The sequence below is a fragment of the Anabrus simplex genome, chromosome 6, assembly GCF_040414725.1.
Source record: "Anabrus simplex isolate iqAnaSimp1 chromosome 6, ASM4041472v1, whole genome shotgun sequence".
NCBI classification, from domain to species: domain Eukaryota; kingdom Metazoa; phylum Arthropoda; class Insecta; order Orthoptera; family Tettigoniidae; genus Anabrus; species Anabrus simplex.
The window spans coordinates 347,946,006-347,957,334 of NC_090270.1; the positions used below are offsets into that span (position 1 = coordinate 347,946,006).

At 46.7% G+C, this 11,329-nt stretch overlaps 2 protein-coding genes and 2 non-coding genes across 4 annotated transcripts; all 4 read left to right on the top strand.

Moving 5' to 3' along the window:
- The first annotated feature begins 270 nt into the window (after nucleotides 1-270).
- Nucleotides 271-642, top strand: LOC137501256 (histone H2B). The gene has a single exon (XM_068228162.1). The coding sequence runs from the start codon at nucleotides 271-273 to the stop codon at nucleotides 640-642; it is 372 nt and encodes a 123-aa protein (XP_068084263.1).
- Nucleotides 643-1,337: 695 nt separating this feature from the next.
- On the top strand, nucleotides 1,338-1,456 carry LOC137501386 (5S ribosomal RNA). Its single transcript, XR_011018529.1, has one exon. It is a non-coding gene; the product is annotated as a 5S ribosomal RNA (ribosomal RNA).
- Nucleotides 1,457-9,436: 7,980 nt separating this feature from the next.
- Nucleotides 9,437-9,808, top strand: LOC137501257 (histone H2B). The gene has a single exon (XM_068228163.1). The coding sequence runs from the start codon at nucleotides 9,437-9,439 to the stop codon at nucleotides 9,806-9,808; it is 372 nt and encodes a 123-aa protein (XP_068084264.1).
- Nucleotides 9,809-10,503: 695 nt separating this feature from the next.
- LOC137501387 (5S ribosomal RNA) lies at nucleotides 10,504-10,622 on the top strand. Its single transcript, XR_011018530.1, has one exon. It is a non-coding gene; the product is annotated as a 5S ribosomal RNA (ribosomal RNA).
- Nucleotides 10,623-11,329: the final 707 nt, after the last annotated feature.

Here is an 11,329-nt window from a genome sequence, read left to right on the forward strand (position 1 = left end):
GGCTTTTGGACTTGCCCTTAACTTTTCCTCCCTTGCCTCGTCCTGACATGATGCTCTGCTAGTCTGCTTCGCACCAAATGGTATTTTTCCGACTAGTGACCACCAGTTTTGTACTCTGGCAGGTTACGCGAGCCAGCGAGCCAGCCAATGAGGCTGCAGCTAGTTCGCCCCCATTGGCTAGTACGACACAGGCGTTTTCTTTCAAATACACGCTGAAACCGGGTGCCCCCAGCCATTCGTTTGGATTCTCAGTAGCTACACGAGACAACCATGCCTCCTAAGACTAGCGGAAAGGCCGCCAAGAAAGCCGGCAAGGCCCAGAAGAACATCTCCAAGGGAGATAAGAAGAAGAAGCGCAAGAGGAAGGAGAGCTACGCCATCTACATCTACAAAGTACTTAAACAGGTACACCCTGATACTGGCATCTCCAGCAAGGCGATGAGCATCATGAACAGCTTCGTCAACGACATCTTCGAACGTATCGCCGCTGAAGCTTCCCGTCTGGCCCACTACAACAAGCGCTCCACCATCACTAGTCGGGAGATCCAGACTGCCGTCCGTCTCTTGCTGCCCGGAGAGCTGGCCAAGCACGCCGTCAGCGAGGGCACCAAAGCAGTCACCAAATACACCAGCTCCAAGTAAGGAGCTACAGGGAATAACCACCCTTCTTAAGAAACGGCCCTTTTCAGGGCCACCACACCTTTAAAAAAAAGAGCAGTTGTGTTAGCCTCTTACCCTTAAGCAAACCAAAGGCAAGTGAAAAGGGGGACATCACATCAAAGTGGTTAGCATTGTTACTTTAAGGTCAAAAGAAATTAGAAAACCTCATAATAATAATAATAATAATAATAATAATAATAATAATAATAATAATAATAATTATAATAATTATAATAATAATAATCGTCGTCGTTAACACCATCATAGCCGGACGGATTATTCAGTCCTTTTGCCGCTTGAAACGACAATCGCACCGCCGTCAAGAACAACAACAACAACAACAACAACTACTACTACTACTACTACCACGGGGCCCTGGGTCTTTCTTTCTTTCTTTCTTTCTTTCTTTCTTTCTTTCTTTCTTTCTTTCTTTTCTTTCTTGAGGAGATTGGTTGGGATTGAATGTAGGCCCTGGGTCGAGTTGGGGTTAGGTTACGACGAAGTGAGGTTAAAACTACTCGGGTTAGGTTCCGCCGCGCGCGCTCAGTACCGCCCTCGTACGCTCCTCCGTCGCGATCTCCGAGCAAAGTCTCGTCTCGACAACGCGCCCGCCCACCTCCAAAGAATAAATAACCGTTGCCTTCTGTACACATGCATCTATGAAGACTTCCTTTCTCGCCAACGGCCATACCATGTTGAATACACCGGTTCTCGTCCGATCACCGCAGTTAAGCAACATTGGGCGTGGTCAGTACTTGGATGGGTGACCGCTTGGGAACACCACGTGCCGTTGGCTCAATTCCCTTTTTACCTACTATTCTGATCTCTAAATAACCCTTTATCATCAACTTTAGCCTTACGGCTGCACAAATGTCGAAATTGATCGATTTTTGTTACATGTGAAACTAACCAGATGTTCTTAACTTTCCAACATGATTCAAGTTTATTGTAGATACTTAACTTCCTCCGAGGTGCCCGCCTAACCTGACCTGACCTGATGATGATGATGATGATGATGATGATGATGATGATGATGATGATGGTTGTTATTATTATTATTATTATTATTATTATTATTATTATTATTATTGTTATTATGCGAGAGAGAGAGAGAGAGAGAGTGTGTGTGTGTGTGTGTGTGTGTGTGTGTGTGTGTGTGTGTGTGTGTGTGTGTGTGTGTGTGTGCTGTTATTTTTCTTTTAGGTTAGTGCAGCTTAGTGCGCCCTGTCTGTAGGAGGCCCCTCATGGATACTTAACTCTTCATTCTACTACGTCCTATTTCGCGTAAGATTACAGGTAAGAAGGGTAATCAGTGCCAGGGCGGAACGTGGGTTCGAATCTCCCTGCCCGCCAAGAAAATCGCGAGGAAGATGGTTTCCAAACAACGTCATCGACACTGTCGTGATAACAATGAAAGCCGTGTCCTAGCAACCGCACGCCGCATGTAGCAGCCCTTCAAAGAGGCGAAAAATGATTTCATTTTATGTTCTTTCAGGTAAGATAAGATACTATCGCTGACCCGTTGATATAACGACGACGTTCGGTAATAAGTTGCAAGTCTGTTGTGCGCTATTCTCTGCAGGTAACTGGGCGTCTCTCATAAGCTTGCTTACGAACGATGATGTACTAGTGCAGGAGAGTGACCCTTGTGCGCGTGTTCCGACAAATCGTAGCATTGACTCCCAGGACTTTGCATTTCTACCTAAGATGAGACGGTTTCCTAATAAGACTGAGAAAGTAACGTTTTCGACGACAAGTGTTAGTTGAAAGTGTCGTGACGTTTTAGGTTAGGTGACGTGAGGAAAGTGCTCGATTTCAGTAGCCTGCACGTCGGCTGACCGACCTTTCGGCAAGTGATGAATTCCATAGAACTAACCTCAACTCCCCATATCATTACCGTTACCGTCCTGGATTTAAATAGGCCATTCTGAGCTCAACTTGGCGAGTTCGATTCCGGTTCACTCCCTTGGTATTTGAATGGCCAAACACGTCGGCCTCATGCCTGTAGATTTACGGGCACGTAAAATAGAAGAACTCCTGCGGGACAAAATTTCGCCTCAGCGGCGTCTCCGGAAACGGTAAATAGTAGTTAGTGGGGCGTAAAGTAAATAACATTTTTCACTACCTACCACTACTAGTTCCTGTTAGGCCGGTAGGGATTTTTCGTACTTCGGCAATAATACGTCCATTTGCCCAGCACCTGAACACTGCGTACCTGTACGTCCTACTTTTTCCTCCTTACCTTAGTACTACCGGTTAGAATTCAAAGAATAGGGAGGTTAGGTATCCTGCGTCTAACACGGTCGCCCTTTCACTGCTACCCGGGTCCTATATCCTCTTTTCTGCTGAAGACAAACACCTCAACTTCTCTTCTTAATGTTATTAACTACAATCATCATCTTCATTACCTGATTGCTTTCACGAGTTCGCAGGAATTGATAGGCCTAGAATGGAGACCCTGTTCTAAGACATGATTGCAGCGAACCGAGAAAAGGGGCATAAACTGATCGTGGATCTGCTAACTTCAAGCTAAATTACGCACACTTTTATCATCACCAGTCTTGAAAACTGGGAAGGAGGCCTGCATCTTCTCATTACAGGGTAGATGCTAGATATTTCGGGTGCAAGATACTGCAGGTTAGGCTTGGATAACCTAAACTAATTAAGAAAAAATAAAAATCTTGAGGTACCGTACCGGTACTGGTCTGGTCTAGTCATACGAAGAGTAACCCTAGCGCAGCTGGCCTAAATACCATCAGGTCCCTTTACGCATATCCTCCCATGAATGTAAATGACTCGGTACCCCTCATTACGGTACTTCAATTGATATTTGAGGGAAGAGGACTCCTAATCCTCCTGTTTTCTTCCCAGGGTATTCTTTTACAGCACAAACTTGAGTAGTAGTAGTAGGAGTAGTAGTAGTAGTAGTAGTAGTAGTAGTAGTAGTAGTAGAAGGAAGGAAGGAAGGAAGGAAGGTTGTAGTCAGGAAGGGCATCCAGCCGTATAATCACACCGAATCCACATGGCGAGAGAAGTTGTGTTAACCGTGCATCTACCCTGTGTTAGATCCTTCCTTCCTGATTTCCATCTGCAAGTAAGAATTGAACGTCCAACGTGTTAACCCAACACGTATTCCTGCAATTCCCGGCGTCGTTCGGACCAGGAGAAAGAAAGAAAGAAAGAAAGAAAGAAAGAAAGAAAGAAAGAAAGAAAGAAAAAGTTCCTTACACGTCGAAAGGGACATAGCATTCTCGCGGTTTCGCACTTTACTGACCTTATTCTTTTTTGAGGTTAGGTATGCCGCTGTACTTGTAAGTCAAAGAAGTAATTGCGTAGCCTTTTTGTAATTACATTCGACGTAACCTCAAACTTTAATACTATTATTTGAAGTCAGTTCACGCGATCGTCTTCGTTCTATGCTGCTAATAGTGTGATCGATTCTCGGCGCAGCCAGTAGGTTATTTTAAGGAGGCATACTCTCACTTAATGGCAGCTTTGAGACCAAAGGTCGGTTACGAAAGTTAGGTAAAAGTCGTCGTCGTCGACATAGTAGTAGCGGTAGTTGTTTTTTTTTAAATAGCCTTAGCCTACTGTTGTTGTTGTTGTTTGAGTCACCAGTCCGTAGACTGGTTTGATGCAGCCCTCCACGCCACCCTATCCTGTGCCAACCTTTTCGTTTCTATGTAACTATTGCATCCTACATGTGCTTGTCATGTCCGTACCTTGGTCTACCCCTACAGTTCTTACCGCCTACACATCGTTCTAAAACCAACTGAATAAGTCCTGGGTGTCTTAAGATGGGTCCTATCATTGTATCTCTTGTTCTCATCCAATTTTTTCTGAAGTTGTTCTCTGTAGGCAGCTCCCTCGGAAGCTTCTGTCTACCTCAAGCTGTCCAACTTGAGGGAGGACGCGATCGGCTGTAATATTGGAACAATTAGTAATACCGCCTGGTGTAGATATACTATATATGGGCTTCTTTTCGATTGTGAATAGGCCTAGAGATATTCGGTCCTGGCTTTGTTGCCCGGGGTAGGCGGGACGTTTCTACCAGGCTGTGCTTCCCTCCTACAGGTCAGAGACAAAGTCTTTTGTGAGACTTAACCGGCTGTCTTCCGGTCTGGGCCTTTAGGTACGCCCTGAAATACACCTAGACGTTCTAGGATTCCTCTTTAACTAGGCTTCTCTTCTCTTCCCTTACAAGGGCCTTAAAACAGCAGGAAGTGAGAGAGGGTACCTGACCGTGAGGCAAGTGCCTATGGCCCTAAATACTGCGACTAAAATGAACTTAAAGAGCTAGCAAGAGACCTGGAATCTGACAAGTCGTGGAAACTAGTCCCTAATTTATATGTTTCCTTCTTTATGCCCTTTTATGCAATGCTATTAGAGGCAGATTACGGTGGGTCTCCTTGCTACTGCAGAAATCCACCTGAAGGCCGAACGTCCCTTGCTCTCATTCGAAAGTGGCTAGAGTCCACGAACAGTTCTCTGCCTTGGCAGCTAGAGGAAGGATGGGACTTCCTTCAGGTAAGCGGTGGTCGCTCCCGGGGGCGTCGCGACGACGGCGGCTGCCCCTAAATGTCGGCATGGAGAGGGAGCTGAGGAAATGCTGTCCATGGAACACACCTGCGCCAGGACGCCCTGAACAAGGCGGGCAGCACTTCTTTCATTTGAGGAGCAGCATTAATCCTTTGGCTATCCCTTCCTACCTTGAACTAAACCTTCCGCCGCCCCCACGGGACGCAGGGTGCACGAGAAAGGAGCTAGGAAGCACGTCCCCAACTTATCGCCGCGCAGCCCACCCGACAGCTAGCCTCTGCTGTTTCCTGCGCGGTCCGAGTAGCCTGATACACTCCGCCATTCGGGAAAATTTAACACATCATTCGCACCGTGACCATGGCTGACACTGCAACAGCATCGGCAGCATCCGCACCCGCCTCGGCTCCGGCCCAGGCGTCGCCCAAGAAGAACAAGGCTTCCGCATCCAAGAAACCTCGCACCAAGCCTGCACATCCGAAAACCTCCGAGATGGTGGGCAGTGCCATCAAGAGCCTCAAGGAGCGAGGTGGATCTTCTCTCCAAGCTATCAAGAAGTACATCTCTGCCAACTACAAGGTGGACTCTGAGAAGCTGGCCCCATTCATCAAGAAGTACCTGAAATCTGCTGTGGCTTCCGGAGAGCTGGTCCAGACCAAGGGGAAGGGAGCTTCAGGTTCCTTCAAACTCGCCTCAGCTGCCAAGCCGGAGAAAGCCAGCGCAGCCCCTGTCAAGCGGTCCGCCGCCCCCAAGGAGAAGCGCATCCCCAAGGCGAAGAAGGCTGGGGGAGCCAAGGCTGCAGCCAAGAAAGCCATTTCCAAAAAGCCTGCTGAGAAGAAGAAGGCAGCTCCTGCTCCCAAACCAAAGCAGAAGGCTCCTTCCAAGGCTAAGAAGGCCGCCAAGGTGCCCACTAAGAAACCTAAGGCACCTAAGCCTAAAAAGGCCGCTAAGCCCAAGGCCTCGCCTAAAAAGGCACCTGCAAAAAGGAAGTGAGAACCCTCGAGGTTCTTACACTACCCGTGCACCTCTTGCTCTCACGAGAGCGGAGGTTGCAAAAACGGCCCTTATCAGGGCCATCACCTTCTTTCTAAAAGAGCCTATGAAGTCTTTGAATGTGAACCCTGGCCTCTCTCCTACCTCTGTCTCATAAAGAGGCAAGTGTGCACAAGTGCCCCACTACTCTCTTATTATTATTATTATTATTATTATTATTATTATTATTATTATTATTATTATTATTTAGTATTTTCTTTACTGTTATTGCACTTGGAGTTTTCCTTAATCCCCTTGGCACAACAACCACCATCAAGATTTATATACTTTGTTATTATTATTATTATTATTATTATTATTATCAACATCGCCTTTATTATTCAGTATTTTCTTTACTATGATTACTCTAGGACTCTTCGCATCGTCCTGTGGAATAAAAAATAAAATAAAAAAACCCACCGCCATCCAGATGTATATACTTTGTCGTTGTTGTTATTATTATTATTATTATTATTATTATTATTATTATTATTATTATTAAGTTTTGTGTCTACTGCGCTTGCACTTGGAAGGTTCACATCATCCCCTGGAAACAACAACAACCACCACCACCACCATCATCATCATCAAGATTTATATTATTATTATTTATTTCCTTTTAAAGAATATTTTAATTCACTGCCCGTGCTAGCTCAGAGACTACGACTGCTCTTTCTGGGATATTTTGGTGGCCCTGAAAAGGGCCGTTTGGTGAAAGGTTCAGCGTTAAGCTAGCTCTGGACTTAGGCACGCTCCCCTCGGATGCGGCGGGCGAGCTGGATGTCCTTTGGCATGATGGTGACACGCTTGGCATGGATGGCACACAAGTTGGTGTCTTCGAAAAGACCCACCAGGTAGGCTTCGCTGGCCTCCTGCAAGGCCATGACGGCCGAGCTCTGGAAGCGCAGGTCAGTCTTGAAGTCCTGAGCTATTTCTCTCACGAGCCGCTGGAAAGGCAGCTTGCGGATGAGCAGCTCGGTGCTCTTCTGGTAGCGCCTGATCTCACGGAGGGCCACGGTACCGGGCCTGTACCGATGAGGCTTCTTCACTCCACCCGTGGCAGGCGCGCTCTTACGGGCAGCCTTGGTTGCCAGCTGCTTGCGGGGGGCCTTGCCTCCGGTGGATTTACGTGCAGTCTGCTTCGTCCGGGCCATGACGTACGGTACTCACTGTCGACACGCTGCAGGGAGAATAACAGGAGCTCGCTCCCGCTCGCCTTGTTTTATTCCTTCGCTTCCCCCTCCCTGTGCTGCTGCAGCGCTGCCATTCGCTAGCCAGTTGCCGACGTCACCGGGGCCAGGCTCGTTCAACAAAAGCACAGGCAAAAGCGGGGCCTGGCACATTCGAGCTCTGAACTCGCTGTTGTACTGATCTACCATGACCGGACGAGGCAAGGGAGGAAAGGGACTCGGCAAAGGAGGCGCCAAGCGTCACAGGAAGGTGCTCCGAGACAACATCCAGGGCATCACCAAGCCTGCCATCAGACGTCTCGCCCGCAGAGGTGGGGTCAAGCGTATCTCGGGCCTAATCTACGAGGAGACTCGTGGCGTGCTCAAGGTTTTCCTGGAGAACGTCATCCGGGATGCCGTAACATACACCGAGCACGCCAAGAGGAAGACCGTGACCGCCATGGACGTAGTGTACGCCCTCAAGAGACAGGGACGTACCCTTTACGGTTTCGGCGGTTAGATCTCTTCCGAGCGTGCTCCCGGCAGGGGGCATGCAGTGTTTAAAAAAAACGGCCCTTTTCAGGGCCACCACTTACCTCTCAAAAGAGCTTAGTGTCCCGTGTCCAGTACTCCTCTAGCATTGCTTGTGCAGCACTTCTTCCTAGGAGGTACTGTACTGTACACTTCTGCTCGAGCCCTGCAGAGAAGAAAATATGCCCTCAACGTTAGTAATGAAGTCTAGTCTGAAGTTTATTTTTAATGGACACTAGATATCTGTATCTGATCCTCTCTCTCTCTCTCTCTCTCTCTCTCTCTCTCTCTTTCTTTCTTTCTTTCTGTCTTTCTTTCTTTCATTTGGAAACTAATCACATGGCTTCTTTCTAAATAAATAAATAAATAAATAAATAATTAAATAATTAAATAAATAATCTGATAACCTACTCCAGTTTTGAAGGTTATACCGTAAACTGGTATGATATTAAAAGTACTTCTTATGAAACCTTCCTTCCTTCCTTCCTTCCTTCCTTCCTTCCTTCCTTCCTTCCTTCCTTCCTTCCTTCCTTCCTTCCTTCCTTCAATAAATAAACTGTGTAATATATCTTTAAGTTGGCTAGGCTATTTTCTGTCCTAAACACTAAATTCCAGCATCTGTTGCTACTGAAGGGACACTAAACACAGTTCTTCTCTTTGTTGTTGTTGTTGTTGTTGTTCTTCTTCTTCTTCTTCTTGGTTTCACTATTATTATTATTATTATTATTATTATTATTATTATTATTATTATTATTATTAGAGACTTATATGTACTGTACTGCTCTTTCTCTTTTGATACGTCTTTTACTACTGAGCAATAAAGCCTGACAAGCAACTCTTTCCTTAACCAGCTGGTGGCCCTGAAAAGGGCCGTTTTTTAAATTTTTGCCTGGGAAACCAAGGCTAAGGCAATTAAGCCTTCTTCTCGGTCTTCTTGGGCAGGAGCACTGCCTGAATATTGGGCAGCACACCTCCCTGGGCAATGGTCACACCAGACAGGAGTTTGTTTAACTCCTCATCGTTACGTATGGCCAACTGCAAGTGACGGGGGATGATCCTCGTCTTCTTGTTGTCACGGGCTGCATTGCCTGCCAACTCAAGAACTTCAGCAGCCAGGTACTCCATGACCGCAGCCAGGTACACGGGGGCACCAGCACCCACTCGCTCTGCATAGTTTCCCTTGCGGAGGAGACGGTGGATACGCCCGACAGGAAACTGCAGGCCTGCACGGCTGGAACGGCTTTTGGACTTGCCCTTAACTTTTCCTCCCTTGCCTCGTCCTGACATGATGCTCTGCTAGTCTGCTTCGCACCAAATGGTATTTTTCCGACTAGTGACCACCAGTTTTGTACTCTGGCAGGTTACGCGAGCCAGCGAGCCAGCCAATGAGGCTGCAGCTAGTTCGCCCCCATTGGCTAGTACGACACAGGCGTTTTCTTTCAAATACACGCTGAAACCGGGTGCCCCCAGCCATTCGTTTGGATTCTCAGTAGCTACACGAGACAACCATGCCTCCTAAGACTAGCGGAAAGGCCGCCAAGAAAGCCGGCAAGGCCCAGAAGAACATCTCCAAGGGAGATAAGAAGAAGAAGCGCAAGAGGAAGGAGAGCTACGCCATCTACATCTACAAAGTACTTAAACAGGTACACCCTGATACTGGCATCTCCAGCAAGGCGATGAGCATCATGAACAGCTTCGTCAACGACATCTTCGAACGTATCGCCGCTGAAGCTTCCCGTCTGGCCCACTACAACAAGCGCTCCACCATCACTAGTCGGGAGATCCAGACTGCCGTCCGTCTCTTGCTGCCCGGAGAGCTGGCCAAGCACGCCGTCAGCGAGGGCACCAAAGCAGTCACCAAATACACCAGCTCCAAGTAAGGAGCTACAGGGAATAACCACCCTTCTTAAGAAACGGCCCTTTTCAGGGCCACCACACCTTTAAAAAAAAGAGCAGTTGTGTTAGCCTCTTACCCTTAAGCAAACCAAAGGCAAGTGAAAAGGGGGACATCACATCAAAGTGGTTAGCATTGTTACTTTAAGGTCAAAAGAAATTAGAAAACCTCATAATAATAATAATAATAATAATAATAATAATAATAATAATAATAATAATAATTATAATAATTATAATAATAATAATCGTCGTCGTTAACACCATCATAGCCGGACGGATTATTCAGTCCTTTTGCCGCTTGAAACGACAATCGCACCGCCGTCAAGAACAACAACAACAACAACAACAACTACTACTACTACTACTACCACGGGGCCCTGGGTCTTTCTTTCTTTCTTTCTTTCTTTCTTTCTTTCTTTCTTTCTTTCTTTCTTTTCTTTCTTGAGGAGATTGGTTGGGATTGAATGTAGGCCCTGGGTCGAGTTGGGGTTAGGTTACGACGAAGTGAGGTTAAAACTACTCGGGTTAGGTTCCGCCGCGCGCGCTCAGTACCGCCCTCGTACGCTCCTCCGTCGCGATCTCCGAGCAAAGTCTCGTCTCGACAACGCGCCCGCCCACCTCCAAAGAATAAATAACCGTTGCCTTCTGTACACATGCATCTATGAAGACTTCCTTTCTCGCCAACGGCCATACCATGTTGAATACACCGGTTCTCGTCCGATCACCGCAGTTAAGCAACATTGGGCGTGGTCAGTACTTGGATGGGTGACCGCTTGGGAACACCACGTGCCGTTGGCTCAATTCCCTTTTTACCTACTATTCTGATCTCTAAATAACCCTTTATCATCAACTTTAGCCTTACGGCTGCACAAATGTCGAAATTGATCGATTTTTGTTACATGTGAAACTAACCAGATGTTCTTAACTTTCCAACATGATTCAAGTTTATTGTAGATACTTAACTTCCTCCGAGGTGCCCGCCTAACCTGACCTGACCTGATGATGATGATGATGATGATGATGATGATGATGATGATGATGATGGTTGTTATTATTATTATTATTATTATTATTATTATTATTATTATTGTTATTATGCGAGAGAGAGAGAGAGAGAGAGTGTGTGTGTGTGTGTGTGTGTGTGTGTGTGTGTGTGTGTGTGTGTGTGTGTGTGTGTGTGTGCTGTTATTTTTCTTTTAGGTTAGTGCAGCTTAGTGCGCCCTGTCTGTAGGAGGCCCCTCATGGATACTTAACTCTTCATTCTACTACGTCCTATTTCGCGTAAGATTACAGGTAAGAAGGGTAATCAGTGCCAGGGCGGAACGTGGGTTCGAATCTCCCTGCCCGCCAAGAAAATCGCGAGGAAGATGGTTTCCAAACAACGTCATCGACACTGTCGTGATAACAATGAAAGCCGTGTCCTAGCAACCGCACGCCGCATGTAGCAGCCCTTCAAAGAGGCGAAAAATGATTTCATTTTATGTTCTTTCAGGTAAGATAAGATA

What these genes read in the sequence shown, in the direction of transcription:
- LOC137501256 (XM_068228162.1), top strand. Translation starts at nt 271, where the DNA reads ATGCCTCCTAAGACTAGCGGAAAGGCCGCCAAGAAAGCCGGCAAGGCC.
- LOC137501257 (XM_068228163.1), top strand. Translation starts at nt 9,437, where the DNA reads ATGCCTCCTAAGACTAGCGGAAAGGCCGCCAAGAAAGCCGGCAAGGCC.